Here is a 26015-nt window from a genome sequence, read left to right as displayed (position 1 = left end):
TGAGCCTGGCTCGCCCGGAAGATCGTAGCGCGTGTTGGCTGCAGCGGCGAGGGAAGCCAAGCCGGCAGCAATGTCGCCGCCGCTGCAGCCAACGCGCGCTACGATCTTCCGGGCGAGCCAGGCTCAGTGACGGAAGGCAGCCGCTTGGCCCGGGATGCTCAGCCGAGAGGAGCCGGGCTTGATCCGCTGAGCCTGGCTGGCCCGGAAGATGGCAGCGCGTGTTGCCTGCGCCAGGGCGAACTTCTGCGCTTGGCTTGAGGGCTCAGTTGGGAAGGCGCGCGGGTGTTTTAAAACGTCCCCGCCGACATGGGGGGCTCGCTAGCACACCCCCAAACCCCCAACCCGGGTTTGGGGGGGTGCTAGCGAGCCCCCCATGTCGGCGGGGACGTTTTAAAACACCCGCGCCGCTTTTCAATGAGTCCCGAAGACAAACGCGGAAGTTTGACATTTGTCTTCTGGACTCATTGGAAAGCGGCGCGGGTGTTTTAAAATGTCCCCGACATGGGGGGCTCGCTAGCACCCCCCCAAACCCCCAACCCGGGTTAATGGGGTGCTAGCGAGCCCCCCATGTCGGCGTCGACGTTTTAAAACACCCGCACCGCCCCCAATCTTCGGCTCCTCGCTAGTGCTGCGGAAGTAAAAACACCATCTGCACATGCGCAGATGGTGTTTTTACTTCCGCAGCGCTACTTCACGAAAACCCGCTTGTTGCGGGGGGTCCTGGAACGGAACCCTCGCAACGAGCGGGGGATCACTGTATATAAAATTTTCTTTGATATGAAGGTCTTGGCATATTCGGGTTTCTTCCCATGTAAGATTAAGTGATTTCTGGCGACGTTTCGACAAGGTCCCACTCGTCATCTTCAGGCTGGTGCTTCTGTCCTTGTTCTAGACTGAACACAGCGAGACCTGAGCTGCCTTCCCTCTATAAATACTTGTAGGTGGGTGTGGTTTGATGGCTCAGCAGCTGCAAGCTGTGATGAAACTTCCTGGTGAAGTAATTGCTGCATGCTGATTAGTTAATGTTTGTGGATTAGGGGTGATATCCTGAGTAGTTGGAGCTTGCAGGCTACTTAGCTTTTTTGTAATGTGTGTCTGGGGTGTAACAATTCCCCCACCCTACAAAAATGGATGCAATATATTGCTTTTGGAGCAGATTTCATGATAGTATGCCATCATGTTTTTTTGTTTTGATTTGAAATTTTCTTATATTATTTAATATTTACTATATAGGTAAATATTAAATTATATTAGCTCATATTCATACTCATTATCTTTTTTTCTATTTTCCTTGCTTTGTGTGTTATATTTGTTTGTCACCCTTATTTAGAGTTTATTTACAGTTATCTGGCTTTCTGGTTTTTTTGTACTTGTAATTTTAAAAATTTGTAACTAAAGAAAAGCGAATGTTAAAAATATGGTTCTGTTGTGATCTTACACGGTAGAACATGAGGATATCGATTCTTGATGGCATTGGCTGGAACTTCAGCTTCTGTCTTTGGCTGTTCCTTTCCAACTTCTTTCAGCTCCTGTACAATGCAGAAGGGGGGGGGATCCTTTGTCATATAGTCACACATTCTCAAGATTCTTTTCCCAGTTTGTTTTGAGTCAAGCTAAAATCTGAAAAAACCATCATTTAGATATCTTCAATTACAATTCCCATAAGCTAGCATGGCCAATTTATTTGCTTTTTGAGATGATGGGAATTGCATTCCAAGGGATCTAAAGATGTGGAATGAATTTGGAAAGGCAGTTGTTAATATATATTTGAAAGAAATATTCCTCACGGTTAGTGTTGGGCGAACCGAACCCACACAATTTGGGTCCGTACTGAATTTTGTGGTGTTTGGCATACCGGATCCGAACCCAATTTTTTTTAAAAAATTGTGCTTTTGTTCAGCGTTCATGCTGAACACCGCGAAAGCCACCGCCCGGCTGTCATCTGCTGAGGAGAGGAGGAGGAGCCGGGCGCTGGTGGCGGTGGAGCAAGGCAAACACCGGGGAGCTGTCGGCCGGTCGGGAGAATGGGAGGGAGGCACAAAAGGAGCTGGGGAATCCCTCACACGAAGAGATTCTGGGGGTGGAGCTTTGATGTCACGTATACTGGCAGGTTGCTAAGGACGCCAAGGTGATCAGTTCCTGGATTCCGTGGAACTTCCACCTTACAATCCTTCATCCCTGTATATGGTTTATATAACAGAGAATATATTGAAGATTATAGGCTCCATGAAATGAGCCTATAACATGCTTTGGGGTGGAATTAATAGATTGTGGCAGAGTTAGTGATTAAGAAAGGGCATTCCTTACAGATTAAATTACCAGCTATGAGTAGCAAGAAGAAAGGAGACAGTGTTCATAGATTAATACATGCAGAAGCTTGTATTAATTATCTGGCTTGTCTGTAATGGACCAGCCTTCTCCAATCTACTATTTTTAGACATGTTAGAACTTCAATTTCTAGGATTCCTTGCTTGTAAGGCCAATTGACCCATGGCTTGATGTAATGATAATCTTTTAATGGACTTTTAAAAAGCCAACAAGGAAGGGTTATTTGGGGGAAAAATAGTCCAGAGATTATCAAATTGAAGAAGATGCAATGGATAGATACAGTTTGATTAATTCTTTCTTCCATTCTAGCATTATATAACCTAGAAAAAGAATAAAGCTGTTGTTTAATTATGGCCATAGCTAAGCTTAGAATTTTAGAAATAGAATTTTAAATAGAATTTTACTTAGAATCATTACCTCAAAATCCTGAAAGAACCCATTATTTGAGTTTGCTGTCCTGGTCTCATAATATTGTCTAAAACTTTGCAGAGGGATTGGCCGATGGGTATTCCTGCAAGGAATTAAAAAATGCTTAGGAAGCAATGAAAAAGCACACATGCTAAACAATCGTCTTATATGTTACAAGGTTGATATAACCAAAATATACAATAAGCTAGATAGAATTCATTTTTCTTTTAGTTAATTCCTAAACTAGCAATATACATTACTTGTTTTGCAATAGAAGCAAAATCATCTGGATTTTATTGCAACGCCAAAGAGTTTAGTTCTCTAAATGCTTTCAAGTTGTTTTTACTTGGAATTTACTATAGCTATGGACTTCTATATCCAGTTATACTTTTTATGATATTACATCTGTTATCTCAAAGCTTTGGCTAGAAAAGAATGGTTAGGTACTGATTGCTTATCCCTGTTTTAAAGATACAGATTAAGAATCCCCTTGTGGGACAAGATACTGAAAAAAATCAAATGCTGTTTCTAACTAACCGAGGTTGACCTGGAGGTAATTTATGAGCTGAGCTCAGAGAATATCACAATTGTTTCTTTCATAAAAACATTGGAATATCTATTCTACCACATCCAATATTTAGCTTAAGTGAATAGAAAGATGAGCATTGCTTCACCTACCTGAGACTGTAGATAGTCATTTCTTGAGGTATATCTCCCTTTTCTATTCTGGAATCAAAACATGGACAATGCTATTGTTTTGGTGAGGTATGTCTTTCCAAATCTACTTCAACTCTCTCCCCCTCTCCCCTCCCTCTCCCCACTTCTTCTTCTCTCTCTTTTCATAACTGCATAGACTCTTGTTGAGCCATTTTTCTTACCTTGCAGTGCCATTCAACTATCTCATATATCATGGGACATAACATACACATTTAGATAAATCAGCTATCTAAAAAAAATCTAGTCCATTTTTATTTATTTTATTTATTAGATTTATTTATTAGAATTGTATGCCGCCCCTCTCCGAAGACTCGGAGCGGCTCACAACAATAAAACAGTACAAATCCAATTGATTAAAACAATTTAAAAACCCTTAATATAAAAAGCAATCATACATCTCATATAACGCATACATAAAACAGAAACGGCCCAGGGAAATTAATTTCCCCATGCCTGACAACAGAGGTGGGTTTTAAGGAGTTTACGAAAGGCAAGGAGGGTGGGGGCAATCCTAATCTCTGGGGGGAGTTGATTCCAGAGGGTTGGGGCCGCCACAGAGAAGGCTCTTCCCCTGGGTCCCGCACCAGAAGACATTGTTTCGTCGACGGGACCCAGAGAAGGCCAACTCTGTGGGACCTATACTAACTTCACTCACTTCCCATGCCCAGCTCCATAGCAGACAATCCTATATTTTATTTTATTACCTTCTTTTTCTTAAATGTTTCCAATAAACCCATACAGAAATGGCTGTGACTGTCACAAGGAATCCCATAATGATCCCAGCCACAACTGGGGCAGGCAGAGTGGCAGAATCTGCTGAAGCAGCTGCTGCTAGATATATAAAAAAGGAAAAAATTACATTTGTATAAGGTAACTTTCTCTCAGGCCCAGAAAAAAAAAACAACCTTGTCAAAATAATTTGTAGTATAATTTGATCAGAAAGCACTAATATAGCATTATCATGGCAGTACTGACCTATAAGGAAAGATAAATTATTGGACATAACAATTCCATACCCCATATGGTAGAATAGAATAAGAGTAGTATTCGGATATCAAACAATCAATCAACCAAAGACCAACAGGGAATAGTCTGATATAGTTTGATTGTATGGGAAGACAGGATGCTGGAAGATACTGTGAGAACTGAACAATGCATACTTGGTACAGGGCTGGGTACAGAGAAGAAGTGGTGGGTTGTACGAGCGCATGCAGAATTGTAGTCTGGAAATGTCACTGAGTGAACTGTGTGGCCCACAGAGCCCAAAGATTATCCAGCAATATTGTTCCTACAGGGCCTGTTCAGAAGAGATACCTACAACAACATTCAAGACAAGTAAGAGCCCCATATTGGGGGTTGTATCAGGGCTGCAAAACATAGTTATTTCTCCAGTCTTATCACACCCACAGATAGCCACCTACCAGCCCCCCAGAAAGAATAAATATATTATTCCATGTTGGAGGGATGATCCACACAATCATCTGGACAGCTGCAGTGAGTAATATTTTCCAAATGTAAAATAATATTTTCCAAATGTAAAATAATGCACTTGGGGGAAAGGAATCCTCAATCTGAGTATTGCATTGGCAGTTCTGTGTTAGCAAAAACTTCAGAAGAGAAGGATTTAGGGGTAGTGATTTCTGACAGTCTCAAAATGGGTGAGCAGTGTGGTCGGGCAGTAGGAAAAGCAAGTAGGATGCTTGGCTGCATAGCTAGAGGTATAACAAGCAGGAAGAGGGAGATTGTGATCCCCTTATATAGAGCGCTGGTGAGACCACATTTGGAGTACTGTGTTCAGTTCTGGAGACCTCATCTACAAAAAGATATTGACAAAATTGAACGGGTCCAAAGACGGGCTACAAGAATGGTGGAAGGTCTTAAGCATAAAACATATCAGGAAAGACTTAATGAACTCAATCTGTATAGTCCGGAGGACAGAAGGAAAAGGGGGGACATGATCGAAACATTTAAATATGTTAAAGGGTTAAACAAGGTTCAGGAGGGAAGTGTTTTTAATAGGAAAGTGAACACAAGAACAAGGGGACACAATCTGAAGTTAGTTGGGGGGGAAGATCAAAAGCAACGTGAAAAAATATTATTTTACTGAAAGAGTAGTAGATCCTTGGAATAAACTTCCAGCAGACGTGGTTGGTAAATCCACAGTAACTGAATTTAAACATGCCTGGGATAAACATATATCCATTGTAAGATAAAATACAGGAAATAGTATAAGGGCAGACTAGATGGACCATGAGGTCTTTTTCTGCCGTCAGTCTTCTATGTTTCTATGTTTCTAATATAATAAAAATGGATTCACTTGGAGTTGGACTTTGACTGGGCAAGTCCTGTTGAAGTGATGGAAGCAAGCTTTATTTGGTTAATGGCAGCTCCAACGTACATCCCTTCTATATGTAAAGGATGAGTAGGCTGAGCCTGAGGGTGGAGTCAAATTTTGGACTTCTTGTGCTCCAAGAAACCCAAGTCCAGCCCCCATGAATTCTGTTCACCCTTGTCTAACATTGATTTGGTTCCACTATTAGATCAGATTCTTGTAGTATAGGTAGCATATAATAAACTTTTAGCACTTTGAACTCAATTCCTATTCCTGATTATTTGCAACTGAAATTTAATGGAAATTTATTTAAGATGGACATGTATAAGATTGGACAATGGGTAATTTAATGAGATAATTTAATATATTCCTTTGAATATTTGGGAGGAGAAGTCCTAACAAAATTAGATAGAAACTAGACATCTATCAAGAATCTAAACAAAAAATACAACTTACCTGAGAATGCTGTGAAGGACACTTTTGGAGTCTGTTGGTTGTATTTAGTAAACGCAGCAATGCTGAACCTATAGGAACATTGAAATATAACTTTTGCTGATTCTATTTACTGACTTAAACTTTCAGAAATTTGTTGCATTTATATCATCCCCTATTCTCCAAATAGTTTAACCATTGGACATGCTTCTCTCATATCCATTCTTTTACTTTAAAAAAAAATCTAGGAGATGGATGGGACTAGTATGATTGTTAAATATTTTGAGTAAGGAAATACCAGAAGCTAGTTGCAAACTCCCTCAAGCTTCCTAGGTGATGACCAATGAAAAATAAGTGAACCTCTAGTATTTTATAGCATGGTTTTTCTTACATTCCTACCTGTACTGTGTATTTGTTTTCAACTTTCCATTGCAGGTTGCTCTGGAGTGGCTGCAATCTTCTCCACCCACAGACACTGGCCAAGCCCTTAGGTTGGTGCTCTCATTAAGATGAAATGGGTTTGGCAGCAGCATAGCCAAATATGAGTCTTCATGTCCATAATAGTGGTCATACCATGTGTGGGAAATAATTTCTTGAGTAGGCCTTAGTACTGGAAAGATAGAAACAAGCATTTCAGTGTAAAGGTCATAGGTAGATTAGGAAACCTCTCCTACCAAGCAAAGCACATAGAGAAGTAGATACTTACAAGCACCGTTCCCCATAAGCTGCGCCTGTGAGCAGGCGCGCACCCCCAAATACCCCCCCGTGCGCCCTTTTCCACGGGCGCGCGCTCCCCATCCCCCTGCCAGCAGCCGCCCCTGCCTCACCACCGTGCCTCCGGCCCCCTCGAGCCCCTGGCTTCTCGGCCCTGCCCCACGCTTGCCCGATCAGCCCCGTCTCCTCCTCCTCCGCCTCCTGCCTTGGCGTGCGACTTCTCCTGCGGCGAGACGAAAGCGCTGCCAGCCAGGGGGCTGCGAGAGAGTGCTTTCTCCGCGGGCTTCGGGAATGCCCGCCCCGCCCCTCTCGCAGCCCCTTCGCTGGGAGCGCTTTCATCCCAGTCTTCCAGCAAGGGGGCTGCAGTAGAGGCAGGGCAGGCGTTCCCGAAGGGCAGGGTGATCAGCTGTGAGGCAGAGCTCCGGAACTGAGGCACCGACGGCGAGGGGGCTGGGAGAAAGCGCTCTCGTAGCCCGCTCGCCGTCGGTGCCTCAGTTCCGGAGCTCCGCCTCACAGCTGATCACCCTGCCCTTCGGGAATGCCTGCCCTGCCTCTACTTATGCCGCTGCTAAGAGAGAGAGAGAAAGGGGGGGAGAGAGAGATATATCAAGAGAGAGAAGAGAAAGCAAGCAAGAGAGATAGGAAGAAAGAAAGAGTGAGAGAGAAAGAAAGAGAGAGATAAAGGGGGGAGAGAGAGCTAGCAAGAGAGAGAAGAGAAAGAAAGAAAGAGATAGAAAGAAAGAGTGAGAGAGAAAGAAAGCAATAGAGAGAGAGAGAGAAAGAGAGAGAGCAGGAGGGGGAGAGAGAAAGAGAGAGAAATGACTCTTGATTTAAAGCATATGGTAAAAAGCACCCAAAAAATAATAGAGAAAAAAAACCCCAGCCGTTTGTGTATGTGTGTGTGTGAACTCTTGAACCATTTCCAATAGCTCACCTCTAATTTGAAATGGTTCAAGAGCTCACACACACACACACACACACAAACACACACACACAAGGGGGGAGGAGACATGGATGGAAAAAGAGAAGATAATAATAGTAATAGATTTTGGTTTTGTTTTATTATTAATTTCTTTTAATAAAAAAGGGAATTTTTTTCTTATTTATTTATTTATTTTTCTATGCCACCCAGTCCCAAAGGGACTGTCGCTCAGACACTATACTTTTCTGTCCACACCGGGAAAAAATTAGAGGGAACATTGCTTACAAGACTCGTTGGTGGTGGCTACAATTCCATAATACTCGATGAGACCATTTTCTTCACTGAACATATCTGGAGAAATGACGATTCTGGAACTGGCATCAAACAGTGGGAGGTCCATTCTCACAGGAGGTGGAAGAACTGCAGCAGAAAAGAAGAAAGGAACTGCTTGGAACTGATAGATGCAGCACAAAGGCTAACCCTTGGTACACTCAATGGTGAGATTAGAATCAGTACCTTCCACAGATGTGTTGCACATTATTGTCACAGATGGGCCCTTTATGTCATTCCTGCCAACAGCGTTAATTTGGATTTGATAGGAGGTATTTGTAGTCAGCTCTACCAGAGTAATATTAGTTTGGGTTACAACCAAAGCTAGCATAGGTTGTTGGCGGATTCTCTTTGGAAAGGCATTCACAGTCAGCTCATAAGATTTAATGTCATTCTCAATGATCGTCCAGTTTAGAAACATACTGGTGGTGTCAGGTAGACATTGCAGGTTCTTCACATGACTTGGTTCTAGACAGACAGGACACAATCAGCTGAGCAAGTTCAAACGTATCTGTTTGACAGTTAATAAATATTTGCAATGCAGGAAAACATGGCAAATAACAAATTCTGCCTAACTCACACTATTTTGTTCACAACCTTAGTGGAAACACAAAGCCACTGAAATCACAGATGCCTTGTGCCACAAATGTATGAAAATCCTAATTCTGATCATCGGAATTTGGATCATATACAGGCTTGATTCTTAAAGCTCTTATGCTGATCCATCTGGGCAAGGATCAGCTGTAAAATATTCTACAAATTGCACAATATGAGGGCAGCTTCTTATATCCATATGAATGCCCGAGAAGCTTTCTTCATTCTATTTCACAGCATAGAACGAAGAAAGTGTCTCCTGAATTCTTATGGATTTTAATTTTATTACTTAGCATACTGTTGCCTGACAATTTGACCTAATGCTTCTTGTGCCTCAACCAATTTTATGACGCCCTAGCAGTATAATCCAACTGAAAGGATAAATCTGGGAATGAAGATAGAAATATGAGTGTCCCAGAAAGATGGACCCATACCTACCTATTGGCATTACTATCATTTCGGAACTGTTCTTATATGGTCCAGCAGCACAGGTGAGGGATATGGAATAATTTCTTCCTGGAACTAGTCCCTGAAAAATATGCCGGACTTGCCACTGAGTCAAGGTGTGTTGCTGTAACAAGGTGCTATTTTCTGGATGCCAAAGCTGCAGTTGGCAGCGCTCAGGTTTGTTGATAGGTTTTGCCCAAGCCACAATCAATGCAGGGTTTCCCTTCTCAGCCTTTACAGAGAGCTTCCTGGGAACCAATGGGTCTGGTATGTACAAAAAAAAGAAGGAATACAGAGTGAACAAGCTGCAAAAATAATAATGCTGATGTAACATTCTACAATGAAGCCCTGAACAATCAATAATCTACTTGTTTGTAACAGAGATTGGTTTGGCTACCATGGTACACAGTCATTACTCTGTACAGCTGTGGCGAGGGGGGCGTTCGCCCAGGTTCGCCTGGTGCACCAGTTGTGACCCTATTTGGACCGGGAGTCACTGCTCACAGTCACTCATGCCCTCATCACCTCGAGGCTCGACTACTGTAACGCTCTCTACATGGGGCTACCTTTGAAAAGTGTTCAGAAACTTCAGATTGTGCAGAATGCAGCTGCGAGAGCAATCATGGGCTTCCCTAAATATGCCCATGTCACACCAACACTCCGCAGTCTGCATTGGTTACCGATCAGTTTCCGGTCACAATTCAAAGTGTTGGTTATGACCTATAAAGCCCTTCATGGCACCGGACCAGATTACCCCAGGGACCGCCTTTTGCCGCACAAATCCCAGCGACCAGTTAGGTCCCACAGAGTGGGTCTTCTCTGGGTCCCGTCAACTAAACAATGTTGCTTGGCGGGACCCAGGGGAAGAGCCTTCTCTATGGCGGCCCCGGCCCTCTGGAACCAACTCCCCCCAGAGATTAGAATTGCCCCCACCCTCCTTGCCTTTCGTAAGCTACTTAAAACCCACCTCTGCCACCAGGCATGGGGGAATTAAGATTTCTTCTCCCCCTAGGCCTTTACAATTGTATGCATGGTATGTTTGTATGTATGTTTGGTTTTGTATATTAAGGGGCTTTTTATTCGCTTTTAGTATTGGATTATTATTGTATACTGTTTATGATTGCTGTTAGCCGCCCCGAGTTTTCGGAGAGGAGCGGCATATCAAATAAATAAATAAATAAATACATACATACATACATACACACACACACACACACACACACACACACACACAAAAACAAACTCAGTTGAACTGCATCATTTCCAAACCTATAACAGAAACATTGCCCAAGAATAGTTTGTCCATGAAAGACTGTTCAGAAATTATTGAGTCCAATAGGTTAAAGGATGAGCCATGATGGTGCAGTGGTTAGAATGCAGTACTGCAGGCTAACTCGCTGCTTAATGTCAGGAGTTTGATTCTGTCCGACACTAGATTGACTCAGCTTCCATCCTTCTGAGGTCAGAAAAATGAGGACCCAGGTTGTTGGAAGGCAAGATGCTAACTCTATAAACCACTTAGAGAGGTCTGTAAAGCGTATGGAGCGGTATAAAAGTCCAAGTGCTATTGTTATTGCTGTTGTTATTTTTAAAACAAAGGTTTTACTACCACCATTTTTAAGGTATCAGGTTTTTTTTTTACAAAGATGTTCACATCATCTTTAAAGACTAAAATCAGTTCTTTTGACTTAATTTAATGAGAATTTCATGAAAAGCAATGGGATGTGGTGCTGTTTTACACAATATTACATTCAGCAAAAATCTGCAATCTTATTTTTATAAATCTAAAATGTTATTCAGTTTTAATCTCTTTGCATAAATGATTAGGGCTGTTCTTTCAAAAAGTTCTCCTCTCCATCTTGTGCAGAAGCCAGAAAAAAACCACTTAGATACTCAGTGCCTGTACAATTTTTTCCAAATCATTTTGGATTCATTGATTGATATCAATGCTATAAATTACCAGAGCTGAATTTAACTTCAGCTGATAGTCAACCATCATTACAGCATAGATGGACAATCATTTTGGCTTTCAGGACCATACATGTTGGTAAGTTGTGAGTCAGGGGCTCATATACATCCATCATTCATATATTCATGTCTATCTCTTTTGTCTTATTCCATCGATCTCTCAAGCAATTTTGAACAGAATTTATCATTAAAATGGGTAAAGAAAAATTTAAAAAAATCCCCTTCTTTGTCCTAATCACTCACTACTAAATATCAATTTTCTGTTGGGGAGCTAATGACTTTGTCAATAGGAAAACTAGACCAAATTTAGAACCAATATAAATTGCCAAGAAGAGTTAAGGCACTTCCATTATTATTTATTTAATTTATTAATTTATTAAATTTATATGCCACCCCTCTCCGAAAACTCTCATATTAGAAAACTATTATTATTATTATTATTATTATTATTATTATTATTATTATTATTATTATTATTATTTAGATTTGTATGCCGCCCCTCTCCGCAGACTCGGGGTGGCTCACAGCAGTAATAAAACAATATACAGTGACAAATCTAATATTAAAAGTCTAAAAACCCATTATTTAAAAAGCATACACACAAACATACCATACATAAAACTACATAGGCAAGGGGAGATATCTCAGTTCCCCCATGCCTGGCGGCAGAAGTGGGTTTTAAGGAGTTTACGAAAGGCAAGGAGGGTGGGGGCAATCTTAACCTCCGGGGGGAGCTGGTTCCAGAGGGTCGGGGCCGCCACAGAGAAGGCCCTCATTCCTCAAAGGCACTTTAGGGATGATTGCCTTCTTTCTTCCACCTTCAAAGTGGAGTACAGATGATCTACGGAGAGGGGTGGCATACAAATCCAATAAATAAATAAAAATAAATAAATAGTGAGGGATGAATTGCGGGGGAGGAAGGTGAAAAAAATCTGGGCTGCCTGTAAATTAGAGAGACATAGTTCTTGGGCAAGGGAAACCCTGCTGTGCTAAAATTTGAAATATTCCACAGCAAAGCCAGTAATAAATTGACTGAGCTTCAGACACAACTGACATTGGGAGATTCGGGACCTCTGAAGTAGATTTCAAATTGGTTTAAAGTTCCTATCTGGAAACGTCCATATGTGGGCAATGAAGAAACTCAGACTCACGTGTCCATTCACTGATGTTCCCTGATGATATCCGATACGGACCTGCTATGGAAGCAACTTCCAGCAAGTATTTACTTCCTGGGATGAGGCTTCCAAAGGTGAAATTAGTAATGTCCTTTTCTACAGATACCTTGGCTACCACAATGCCCAATGCAGCATTATAGAGTGTAAGTACATAGCCACTTTGATCTCCTGCAGAAGGTTCCCAGGTAGCACTCAGCTTGTCATTATGTCCTTTGTTTGACAGACGCACCATGCGAGGAGGTAGAGGACCTAGGCGGAAGAGAAAGAGAAATGGAAGTTATGTGTATCAATAGAAGACACCAATTCAACAAACAAATTGTTATGAATTTATATCTTTTACATGACAAATATTGCCGGAAAAGTATTACTGACTATCATTCATTCATTCATTCATAATTGGATTTATATGTCGCCCCTCTCCGAAGACTCGGAGCGGCTTACAACATATAGAAAAACAATGTAAAGTGGTATTTCTACTTATGAACTTAATTTGTTCCATGACCAGTTTCTTAAGTAGAAAAGTTTGTAAGAAGAAGCAATTTTTCCCATAGGAATCAATGTAAAAGCAAATAATGTGTGCGATTGGGGAAACCACAGGAGGCCCTGTTTCCCCCCAGGAGATTCCTAGAGAGGCCCCACAGAGGCTTCTCCCTGCCTTTTCCCGCCGTGTTTCCTCCCAGGAGATTCCTAGAGAGACCCCATGGAGGCTTCTCCCTGCCTTTTCCTGTTACAGTTTCGGAAGCTCGGGTTTGTAAGTAAGTGAGAAGAGGCAAAATAAATCTTGAACACCCAGTTCTTATCTAGAAAAGTTTGTAACTAGAGGCTTTTGTAGGTAGAGGTACCACTGTACAACAAAATCCAATTAATTAAAGTTAAAATGTAAAAGCCTAAACCAATTAAAATACACAGGGGGGCTGGCATTTAATGGTACATGAAGAGTCTTAGTGACAACTTAGTGACTGAACAAGATTTAAATATTTCCCTTGAGCCTAGAAAAATGAATAATAGTTCAGCCATTAATTGATGTGACTATGCCTCTCCGAGGCCTTATTTTGGGATCATACCCCACGTTGCCAGAAGAACAGGATCATCAGATGTTTGCTAGTTGAAACCAAGCAGAATTTCGAGGCTCCATTTCTAAATTGACCAATTTAATCCATTGACCATGGACTGATTTGAGAACAGATGCTAATCTTCTGTATTAAAATTGCTTCTGGGTTTATTAAATCTTGGATATATTTGGCCTCCTTGATTCTAATATTTACTGATGCAAACAATCTCCTGTGAAACTAGGCAAGCTATGGAGATCAATATTACTCTCAATTTGATTTAAGTGAGGGAAGTGTCAGCCATTTCAAATGAAATTCAGGACCAGTATTCCTCTTTGCTTAGAATGACAGTGTATTGCATTTCTTGGAATAAAACTGCAAATAAAACTTACCGGTATTAATTAAATTAAAAAGTTCTTGGCCATATATACACATTCTGGTCTATGTTTCAATCAGTTTCTGAACCCTGTGCTTGTTCTGGATCACAAGACCAAGAGTAGTAAGGTGATTTATCATTTTCAAAATTACAAAAGCATTTGAAGAATCAGGAACTCACTTGTGCTAGTTTCTTTTATTCATAACAATTCTACTTTGTTTGGATTATTTATTTATTTACTTACTTACTTATTTATTTACTTATTTATTTACTTATTTACTTATTTATTTATTTACATTACTTACTTACTTACTTATTCATTCATTCATTCAATTTTTATGCCGCCCTTCTCCTTAGACTCAGGGTGGCTTACAACATGTTAGCAACAGCACTTTTTAAACAGAGCTAGGCTATTGCCCCCACAATCCGGATCCTCATTTTACCCACCTCGGAAGGATGGAAGGCTGAGTCAACCTATATATATGGCAAAGATACTGTTTGAGGACTTTGATTTAACTATTTTTTTTCTAATGAAGGAATTTTTTAACATTATTTATCTAGTAACGTATTATGGTGGAGGAAGAAATGTGTTTTTGGGATGGAGTTTACTGAAGTAAAAACTTACATGACCAAGTCATAGTTGGGTATTTCTGAAGAATATAGAGATTATCAAACACTCAAGAATGAACTAAGTGAAAATATTAGGATAACTTATTTTCTCAGTAGCACGAGGACAATGGTAATCCAAGTTGTGGCTATTTGTCTAATTTATTTATCTATTTTATCTTATAAATTCATTTTATTTTCATGTAAGAGTATAAATTGCTTTGGGCAAACCCTACATATGAGAAGCCAATCATTATAACAAGGGGCAGTATTATAGAATCATATATGGCACTAACAGAGAAGCATGATCTTGTCATCATTTACTCACTTGTCCAAGCACTGAAATTCCCTGCCGAAGTCCTATGAGGTCCAGCTTTTGACAGAATCTCAGATAAGTAATTGATTCCAGGTTTCAGACCTGAGTAGGTAAAATTAGTGGCATCCTTTCCCAGATGAGCTTGTGTGGCTAAAGTGCTGGATCCTGTGTAGTAGAGTTTCAGTTCATAGCCATCTAGTCTTCCAGAAGCTGGTGCCCAAGCCACCTGCAGCCTGTTTGGGTGTCCTCCATTCCAGATTTGCACAGAGGAAGCTGGCAGAGGAGCTGTTAAGTAATTAAGAATCTGACTGATTAAGTGAGAAGTAATTGACATAAATAGCATCCATATACCAGGGTTTCAGATTGAAAACAAGTAGAACTATCAGGGGGGAAAAAAGAGAGGATGCTTATGTATATATATCAACAGCTGGTCTCAGGACATAATTATAATGCACAAATTATGTGATGAAAACTTAAGGGTCTTTATTTATCAACTGCAAAGCCTTTTATTTTCCTGGAGAGTTTGCTTCATGTTCTGGTTTCTGGTAGAATTTTAGCTATTACAAATAACTTTTACTAAATGCAGTATTTCATAAACAAAGAAACTCCATCTTTATTCTCTTCCTTCCGTATTCAAAATACACTTCATTTCTTGTTCTCCCGTTATCTCTCCTAATTACATTCCTTTTGCATTCCTCCCAGCCTCCTCCGTTCACCAAGATTTATGTACTCGCAGCATGATTCAAAAACAGCAGAAATGACTAGAAAATAACACAGAATGAGTTTGCTTGCTTGGGAGCTCTAGGGGAACACCTTCCATTTTTGTTCTACAACATTGAAACTCCACCCTTCTTCCCCACTGATCCCCTGACGTACCAAATACATCACTCCAGTATTTAACCCATTCCTCCCCTTAATATCTTCTTCCAAACACTTGTTCCTTATGTTTTTGGACCCTTCTGAATTTAGGATCGACCCAGTGAACGTCTGTTTCTTCCTCGCTAGATTCTGGACTCATAGCAACATCCTGTGGCTGGCCTCCCACCTGTTCTACTACCTGTAACCCCGGGCCCACACTAATTCATAAACACTATCTGTATCAGAGTCCTCAAGTTCTTCATCCTCCTCCAACTGACAAGGAGTATGTACAACACCTCATTTCTACTAATTGCAGTGTATATCCCTAAACAAGGCATTAAGAACTCTAGGTAACCAAATTATGGAAGCTGAAGCCAAATATCCCAATTCAATGGTCATTATTTTAGGAGATTTAAACAAGGCAAACTTAAGGAAAGAGCTACCAAAAAACTTTCAGCATGTCAATTGTGCCACTGGAGGCAAGAATACTTTAGAGCATTGTTACAAAACATTAAAAGATGCTTATTGTTCTTTACTATGAGTAGCTATGGGACACTCTAATCACTGAGCCTTCCAGAAGTTGGGAGACAGGCCGTTTCTAGCCTCCAGAGGGCCTCTGCGGGGGTGGGGGAAGATGTTCTCACTCTCCCCAGGCATTGAATTATGGGTGTGGGCACTCGTACATGCGTGATGACGCATGTGCAGGCTTTTTTGGCACCTGAGGGAAAAAAGGTCTGCCGACACTGGCTTAGACTGTCAGACTCACATGTCCACTCAGCAGCAATGGAGGAGGAAGCCTCAGCATGTCCTTTCACTGAAATAACCTGCACGGCAAAATGGCTTCCTGCTGGCAAATCTGTCCAAAGGAAATCCTGGACACCTGGCCCAATGACACGAACTCTCTTCATGCCTGGAGGATCCAGGCTATACAGGATCATCCTGTAGTGGTCCCGCCCTCCTGGAGGCTCAGTCCAAGATGTGTACAGCACAGATGAATTGCCCATATTGTTCAGAGTCAGGTTCACAGGAGCCGCAGGAGCTGCAGTCAGAAAGAAGTTTCAGTCAGAAACTCTCTTCATAGTACAGTAATATACATGGTGACACTATAAAATTTAATCGTTAAATTGACTGAATTGAAGAGTAGGAAAGTCCGTACAATCAGTAATGGGCCCCACCCGGTATGAATGGGATCAGCAATCTGTGAGGTATTTTTAGTGGGCTCCGGAGTGCGCACCCAGCACGTGTGCGCATGCCCCCATCTGAGACTTTGCGCATGCGTTCAAAATTAAATCTCACACGAGGACACTGGCACAAGTGAGATTTGGGCAATTTTTGCTCCTTTTGTTTGCTTCTGTGCATGCGCTAGCCTCGGGATCCCGGTACCGGTAGAAAAAGGTAAGTGGGGCCCTTCACTGCATACAGTCTAGGATCCTCTGCCACATGAATCCCAGCGACCGATAAGGTCCCACAGAGTTGGCCTTCTCCGGGTCCCATCGACAAAACAATGTCATCTGGCGGCTGCAGGAAAAGAGCCTTCTCTGTGGCGGCCCCGGCCTTCTGGAATCAACTCCCCCCGGAGATCAGGACTGCTCCCACCCTCGCCTTTTGCAAATTACTGAAAACCCACCTATGCCGCCAGGCTTGGGGGACATAACTGACCGTTAGATGTTTCATTTTATGTATGGTTTAATTAGATGATATGACTTTTTTATAATGGGTTTTTATAATTGTTTTTAATATTAGATTTGTGCCTTGTATTTTTTTGTGAGTCGCTCCGAGTCTTCGGAGAGGGGCGGCATACAAGTCTAATAAATTATTATTATTATTATTATTATTATTATTATTATTATTATTATTATTATTATTTCAATACAACACAGCAAACGAGATCACTATGCTGGATTTTGTATTTCATTACCAGTCAGGCGCTTCCCAAGCACCTAGGACTGTGTGATGTAGCGGCAAATTATGTTTGCCGATCCCAGTAAAGCATCCTTTTGCAATTGACAGATGGAGATTTTGTCAATTCCGATGGTTTTCAAATGTCCGCTGAGACCCTTTGGCACTGCGCCCAGTGTGCCAAGTACCACTGGGACAACTTTCACTGGCTTATGCCAGAGTCGTTGCAGCTCGATTTTTAGATCTTCGTATTTCACTAATTTCTCTAGCTGCTTCTCCTCAATTCTGCTGTCCCCTGGGATTGCGATGTCGATGATCCATCCTTTCTTTTTCTCCACAATCAGGATGTCTGGTGTGTTATGCTTCAGAATTCGGTCAGTCTGAAGTCAGAAAGTCCCACAGTAGTTTTGCTTGCTCATTTTTGACCACTTTTTCGGGCTTATGATCCCACTATTATTATTGTTGTTGTTGTTGTTGTTATTATTATTATCTATGTAGTCTAAAGAAATCTTTTTGCCTCAGAATTCATTCACTGCACCATATTAACAAATTCAGAGATCAATTATCAAGCTTACCTGTACAAGCTGAGCTGTTCCGGGAAGCCGAGCTGTAAGGTCCAGCCAGTGACCACACTGCAATCAGATAACAGGTCCCAGGAGCTAGTCCCATAATTGTAACATTGGTGCTGGTTTTCCCCACGAACATGTGATTACTGGTATCTGTAGATCCCTCCTTCGATACAGAAACCATATAACCATCTCTCTGCCCAGCTGGGGGCTTCCATTGCACGGATAACATTGAAGAACTGTGACTGATCACCTTCAGAGAAAGTGGCAACAGGGGCACTAGAAGAAGCAGCACAGAAGAATTTTATTTATTTATTTATTTATTTATTTATTTATTTATTTATTTATATATTCATTCATTCATTCATTCATTCATTCATTCATTCATTCATTCAATTTTTATGCCGCCCTTCTCCTTAGACTCAGGGCGGCTTACAACATGTTAGCAATAGCACTTTTTAACACAGCCAGCATATTGCCCCTACAATCCGGGTCCTCATTTTACCCACCTTGGAAGGATGGAAGGCTAAGTCAACCTTGAGCCGGTGGTGAGATTTGAACTGCTGACCTTCAGATCTACAGTCAGCTTCAGCGGCCTGCAGTACCACACTCTACCTGCTGCGCCACCCCAGCTCAATGTTCGTTGAACAAAAATAATTAGACAAGTGCAAAATCTCATTGGCTTTTTATTGCCTCATAATTATAGTGCAAGAAAAAGAAAGCATTAGATAGTAATGAATACTATAAGGAATGTGAACATTAACACTAGAAAAGGTAGAAAATCTTATTTATTGACTTAGTGGAGGTAAGGGCCAATTCCTTGTCTCATATACTGACTCCGGGTCTCTGTACACTGCTCTGTTTATATAACCAGGAAGAAATGATTACATTTAATAATAAATAATAAACACATTATAATATAGCATTCTGTATTGGAATGTATTGGATTGTTTTTTCACTTGTTGTGAGCCGCCCCGAGTCTTCGGAGAGGGGCGGCATACAAATCCAAATAATAAATAAATAAATAAATAAATAAATAAATAAATAAATAAATTCTAACATTCTACAGAGGAATAACTGAGGCTGTCATCTGCACCTCTATAACTGGTCTGGTTTGGTTCTGCAACCCAACAAGACCGACACAGACTAAAGAGGATAATCAGAACTGCAGAAAAAACAATTGCTGCCAACCTGCCTTCCATTGAGAACCTGTATACTGCACGAGTCAAAAAGAGGGCTATGAAAATATCTAGTGACCCCTCACATCCTGGACACAAATTGTTTCAACTCCTACCCTCAAAACGTCGCTACAGGGCACTGCATACCAAGAAAACCAGACACAAGAACAGGTTTTTCCCCCCAAAATGCCATCGTTCTGCTAAACAAATAATTCCCTCAACACTGTCAAACTATTTACTAACATAAGTGGTCAAAGCAATGGAAACTGCAGTTTAATGTTTCCAAATGTAAAATAATGCACTTGGGCAAAAGGAATCCTCAATCTGAATATTGTATTGGCAGTTCTGAGCTAGCAAAAACTTCAGAAGGGAAGGATTTAGGGGTAGTGATTTCTGACAGTCTCAAAATGGGTGAGCAGTGCGGTCGGGCGGTAGGGAAAGCAAGTAGAATGCTTGGCTGCATAGAGCGCTGGTGAGACCACAATTGGAGTACTGTGTTCAGTTCTGGAGACCTCATTTACAAAAAGATATTGATAAAATTTGAACGGATCCAAAGACGGGCTACAAAAATGGTGGAAGGTCTTAAGCATAAAACTTATCAGGAAAGACTTAATGAACTCAATCTGTATAGTCTGGAGGACAGAAGGGAAAGGGGGGACATTGTTGAAACATTTAAATATATTAAAGGGTTAAATAAGGTTTCAGGAGGGAAGTATTTTTAATAGGAAAATGAATACAAGAACAAGGAGGCACAATCTGAGGTTAGTTGGCAAATATCAGAAGCAACGTGAGAAAATATTATTTTACTGAAAGAGTAGTAGATGCTTGGAACAAACTTCCAGCAGACGTGGTTGGTAAATTCACAGTCACTGAATTTAAACATGCCTGAGATAAACATATATCCATCCTAAGATAAAATACAGGAAATAGTATAAGGGGAGACTAGATGGACCGTGAGGTCTTTTTCTGCCATCAATCTTCTATGTTTCTATGTAAGTCTGCACTACTATTACTATTTTTTCTCATCATTCCTATCACCCATTTCCTCCCACTTATGAATGTATGACTATAACTTGTTGCTTGTATCCTTAAGATTTTTATTGATTGTTTCTTCATTGCTTTTTTGATCCCTATGACAATCATTAAGTGTTGTACCTCATGAGTCTTAACAAATGTATTTTTTTATTTATGTACACTGAGAGCATATGCACCAAAGACAAATTCCTTGTGTGTCCAATCACACTTGGCCAATAAACAATTCTATTCTATTCTAACAGTGCTACAAAATTAAATGCAGGTAATCCACAACTTGTTAAGTGGGGTTTCTCCCATTTTATGACTTTTCTTGCCATGGTTGTTAAGTGAATCACTGCAGTGGTTAAATTAGAAGCAGGGTGTTAAATGAATCAAGCTTTCTAAATGATTTTGCTTGTCAGAATGTCACAAAAGGGGATCTTGTCACCTGGGATACTGTAACTGTCATAAATATGAAGGAGTTGTCAAGCATCTGAGTGTAAATCACATGACCATGGCGATGTGGCAATGGTCATAAGTGTGAAAAAAGACCATAAAGCAGTTTTTCAGTGCTGTTGTAAATTTGAATGGTCACTAATAGTGATGGCCGAACCTGAACCGAACCCGAATTCGAACAGGGAATCCCTCCCATGAAGAGATTCTGGGGGCGGAGCTTTGACGTCACCGGCAGGTTGCTAAGGATGCCAAGGTGATCCCTTCCAGGAAGTGATCACCTTGGCATCCTTAACAACCTGCCGGTGACGTCAAAGCTCTGAATGCTGAACACGACCCCGAACTTTGCCCGAAGTTTGAAAAAATTATGTGTTCGTGTTCGGCATACCGAACACTGCAAAATTCAGTATGGACCCGAATTGTGTGGGTTTGGTTCGCCCATCACTAGTCACTAAACAAAACTGTTGTAAGTCAAGGACTACCAATAGTGGATTAATCATGGTACAAAAAACCCAGAAATAATCCAAAGGATAATTATCAAAAAGTGATACTGGTGTCCCTCCACTTAATTCGGGATCTATAAAGTAGAGAATAATTACTGAACATCTTTGATAGATAGCGGTCTGATCTCATCTAAAAGAAGCCATTATCTGGGAAAATACTGTTGTAAATTAAAAAGGCAAGGGAGAGAAAATATAGAACCAATGATTATCTAAGCTCTTAATATCTCACTCATAACCACCAATATGTGGTACTGACAAGAAACAATAGTATTGATTGATTGATTGATTTGATTTGATTTGTATGCCGTCCCTCTCCGAAGACTCAATGTGGTTCACAACAAGAACACAAAATACAAATCCAATGATTAAAAAAAGCAGAATAGTTAAAAAAGCCCTTGATTAAAAACATTCATGCAACATGTAGCTGTGCTCCTTCAGTCCAAACCAGCAATTTATAGACCTCTTAAAAATTTGCACTGGTAGAATAAATAGAATGATAGGAAAAGGCAGAAGGAGCCCTACATTGTACCTGTGTAGCCAATGGCTGTTTGGGAAGAAATGTGGTGAGGTCCAGCTCTGGAGACAATTTCCACACGATATCGAGTCCCTGGCACCAGATTATCCAAAGTCACCTGTGTGGTTCCATGTGGTACAGATACATTCTGTATGATGGACAGGGATTCCTCTGAATAGAGCTGTACCCAGTATCCTCGTCCTCTTCCTGATTCAATCCAGCTCACAATCAGTTGCTGGGGATTTTGGCTGCCTTTCACACTGACATTTGCCAGAGATAGAGGATCTATAGTGGTTAAAAAGGTTGGCACATCACTGTCAGTTTTAGGAAAAAGAAGGCATGATGCATTAACCTCACAGCAGCTGATTCACAGAATATATTCACCAGCTTTGATACATTCTTGGATACATTCTTTCTTTTCAAGGATTTGCAAAACTGGATATATTCCAGCAAACTTTCATAATATTAATTAAATATTATCTTAATGATATAAAATATGAACATGAAAAGATACCTGTCATAGGTTAGTGACAGATAATTAAAACAGTAGAGCAGGGATGAGCTAACTAAAGTCTCCTAGTAATTATTATTATTATTATTATCATCTCTTTTATTCATTAAATATTCAACTGAACATTTAAAAATATATCACAAATATCATTGACTGGTGCTGTTTGTTGATACGGGTTTCTGCCAGCATTCTGGGTATTGGCCAAGTATCTTCGTAAGATGTAAGATGTTCTAAGTAGTAGAGTTTTTGCAGTTCCGCTGGTGTAACTGCAGGAAGCTGCAATTTCTTGATGTATTTTATAAAATTCTTTGACATGGTACCAAGTGCCCCAATGACAATAGATATCAATGTTATATGTTTCATCCACAATCACGTAGTTTTCATGGCCAGGTTGCAATATTTCATGATTTTTTTCCCCCAGGAGACAACTCTGGTGTCTCCTGGTAGAGTGCTAGCAATAAATCGTACACTTTGGTTTTCAACAACTGTGATATTTGGCATGTCCGGGAAGTTGACATCTTCAACAGATCAAAGACTTGACCATAATTATTGAAGCATATAGTGATTTCATTTTTAGTATTTTCTTTAAAATTCTCATTATCTGGAACCAGCAAATAATCTCTTATTTTTTGGCTTTTTCAAAAATATATTAATTGTAATGAAAATCAATTTAAACATTTGCAATCTCTTTTTCCATGCAACACTAATCTGTACTGGATGATCCTAAGCGTTATTTTGCTAATATGTGAAATTAAGGCTATTATGTGTTAGTTTGCTCACTCAGTTTTCTTTAGTATGGGTATGCAGACTAACTTTGTTCAACATGCTTTCCACTGTGCTCTTCTACAAATTTGTTGTCAGGGTTTGATTCTTTACTGATTCTTCTTCTGTTACTTTCTATACTTATGTAGATATTCTATCTATTTTTGAAGCTTTCTGAATTGATAATTATCAAAGTGTCAATTGGACTTTACTTTCTAGTGTCAGAAGTTCTTGTAAATAGGGAATATATTTTAAGATAGTTTGGAAGTTGTCGTTTCTACCATATAAAATTTCAATACGTTCCATCTTTATTTGTTTTTTTTGAATCATTGACAGTCCATTAGTGACTTTCAGCATACCATTCAAGGTTAGATAATAATTTTCATATTAAAGGATTGTCCCCAAAGTCTAACTGACATAAATCAAATGAAAGATTACTTTAATTTGTCAAGGGAAAGCAAGGACATTGCAACAGCTTATACATGAGTAGCTTTAACATTTCCTTTCCTTTCATTTATTCATTTGTCCAATACACAAATACATAGGAAGAAAAATAGACATGTAGTAAGGGTAAAGTGAACTTAGAGGAGAGGATATATGAAAGAAAGAAAATATATATGATAAGTGAGAGAAAGGAAAGACAATTGGACAGGGGATGAAAGGCACACCAGTGCACTTATGTACGCCCCTTACTGGCCTCAGGAACCTGGAGAGGTCAATTGTGGAGAGTCTAAGGGGGAAATGTTGGGGGTTAGGGGTTGACACAATTGAGTCCGGCAATGAGTTCCACGCTTCGATAACTCGATTGTTGAAATCATATTTTTTACAGTCAAGTTTGGAGCGATTCGTATTAAGTTTGAATCTGTTGCGTGCTCTTGTGTTGTTGCGGTTGAAGCTGAAGTAGTCATTTACCGGTAGGACGTTGCAGCATATGATCTTGTGGGCAATACTCAAATCGTGTTTTAGGCACTGTAGTTCTAGGCTTTCTAGGCCCAGGATTGTTAGTCTATTTTCGTAGGATATCCTGTTAGACATTCTTAGCCTTACTGAGATGTTAGTCTGCCCTAAAAACTGTGTGTTCAGGAAAGTCTCATTATTTGCAGAACCACATTGAATACTTACATGTCCATGCAGAAACCACCTGAGATGAAGCTCGGTAAGGTCCTGATATTGCTGTAACCTCCAGTAAGTACTGACTGCCAGGTTGAAGACCTTCAAATGTAAAATTTAGCATGCTCGGTCCAATTGTGATGTTCCTCTGCAAAGGATGTTCCAGACTGTAGAATCGTAGGAAGAACTGGTCTCTGTCACCTAGAGACTGGTCCCAAGAAGCAAAAAGGCTGCTGGCCCACTTGCTACTGACCATCATCACTCCTGATGGCCCCAAAGGATCTGAAAGAAAGAGATTTATCTATTACTAGGCTCTACCATTCCAGGATGGAGAATTCAGGTGATAAACAGATGTTTATTTTCAAGAAAAGATTTCTAAGTGACTTATCTTGGAACACTCAATAAAAGTAGTAAATATCACATATACAAAGATCATTTAATTAATATATTGTTTCCTGATAGTTTCCTAATCCAGATAGCATTAGATAATAGAAAATAAATACAAACACTCATCCAGATACAGGAACCCTAGATTTATTCTTGCCTTGTAAATGCCTATGGAGATTATCAGTCATCCAAGTCATGGTTGTCCCAACAATGCTTTTTCAAGAGGCAACTGCATTTTTCTGGATGTTTCACTTTTCATTCAAGAAGCTTCTTTAGATCTGACTGGATAATATGAATCCTTCCATTTCCCACCATCCAGAAAATCCAGCTGCCTCCTGAGAAAGCACCTTTGGCTTTGCCTTGTAAACTGTTAATTGTAAACTATTGATGTGAATTGGGATACAATTAACCTATCAATATGAATTATGGTGATAATTTTTTTTTTAACATATTACAAAAACAAAACTCAAATAGTATATCCAAAATATTGGGCAATCTGTGGAATTTGGATGAAATACCGTTACCTTTCTAAATCATATCAAGCTCTTAACTCAGCAAAACTCAGGGCAGGTCCTTACAAGATTCAAACTCACAAATATTCTCTCATTCTACTTCTGTTTTTCCTCTTCCTGTCTTTATTTGCAAAGAGATGTTTATGCTTGTTAATACTTTTTCTACTTGTAGAAACATAGAAACATAGAAGACTGACAGCAGAAAAAGACCTCACAGTCCATCTAGTCTGCCCTTATACTATTTCTTGTATTTTATCTTAGGATGGATCCATGTTTATCCCAGGCATGTTTAAATTCAGTTACTGTGGATTTACCAACCAGGTCTGCTGGAAGTTTGTTCCAAGCATCTACTACTCTTTCAGTAAAATAATATTTTCTCTTGTGGGTTTATAACTCACTGAAAGTCGCAACTTACCATCAGCACAATAATTTGATGTGTGGGACGACATGCTTCTAGTATGGTAAATGGGGGGTTGGGGTGAGCATAGCTGAAAAGTGTCACATTCGAGAAGGATGTTTGGTTCACATACCGCTGAGAATGGTAGCATACTCACATGTCCAGTCACTAACTATTTGAACACGAGACTGAAATGGTCCAGCCACTCTTGCCAGCTTCAGAGTATACTGACGTCCTGGAATTAGCATTTCAAAGGTGATATTAGCCTCTGCCAGAGTCAAATTTTTTATCACTAATTGAGACTTGGTTTCCAGAAGAGCTCCTACATAGAAGCCTCCACTTTTGAAGGGATTCTGCCAAGAAGCACGGAGCGACCTCATTCTATGCCCATCATTGCTGAGTTTCAGATGCTCTGGAGGCAAAGGATCTGAGGGAAGGAGAAAGGAACCAACATCACAGAGGTTATACACTATAACAAATACTTACAACTGACCAGTTATTTCTTAGACAGTTAGGAAATTAGAAATTTCCTAGCCAGTTGTCTAGTAACATCTGTCCTAGTAACATCAGTCCTGAAACATGGAATCCTAAACCAAGACTAGTTGATTCTCAGGCAAGTCTTGAATACAAGGCTCTG

The 26015-nt window shown here is 40.3% G+C and overlaps 1 protein-coding gene across 4 annotated transcripts in view; it reads right to left on the bottom strand.

The window, feature by feature from the left end:
- LOC139164096 (receptor-type tyrosine-protein phosphatase V-like) overlaps nt 1-26015 on the bottom strand; it is an 80618-nt gene that overhangs the window by 30947 nt on the left and 23656 nt on the right. For 3 of the 4 annotated variants that reach the window (XM_070745765.1, XM_070745768.1, XM_070745767.1), the window contains 16 exons: nt 25536-25805; nt 24095-24364; nt 21715-21984; nt 18047-18316; nt 16339-16611; nt 14727-14999; nt 12344-12616; nt 9216-9488; nt 8370-8651; nt 8139-8273; nt 6617-6827; nt 6242-6309; nt 4158-4284; nt 3415-3462; nt 2746-2839; nt 1439-1529 (listed from right to left, as the gene is read on the bottom strand). In XM_070745765.1, the coding sequence (XP_070601866.1) occupies nt 1439-1529; nt 2746-2839; nt 3415-3462; nt 4158-4284; nt 6242-6309; nt 6617-6827; nt 8139-8273; nt 8370-8651; nt 9216-9488; nt 12344-12616; nt 14727-14999; nt 16339-16611; nt 18047-18316; nt 21715-21984; nt 24095-24364; nt 25536-25805 (3228 nt within the window). The remainder of the gene's footprint in view (nt 1-1438; nt 1530-2745; nt 2840-3414; nt 3463-4157; nt 4285-6241; nt 6310-6616; nt 6828-8138; nt 8274-8369; nt 8652-9215; nt 9489-12343; nt 12617-14726; nt 15000-16338; nt 16612-18046; nt 18317-21714; nt 21985-24094; nt 24365-25535; nt 25806-26015) is intronic. The other variant, XM_070745766.1, reaches the window with a different exon arrangement.

This window comes from Erythrolamprus reginae, chromosome 3 (genome assembly GCF_031021105.1).
Source record: "Erythrolamprus reginae isolate rEryReg1 chromosome 3, rEryReg1.hap1, whole genome shotgun sequence".
Taxonomy (NCBI): domain Eukaryota; kingdom Metazoa; phylum Chordata; class Lepidosauria; order Squamata; family Dipsadidae; genus Erythrolamprus; species Erythrolamprus reginae.
Note: the sequence above shows the minus strand (reverse complement) of the source record. Positions and strands in the feature narration are given on the sequence as shown.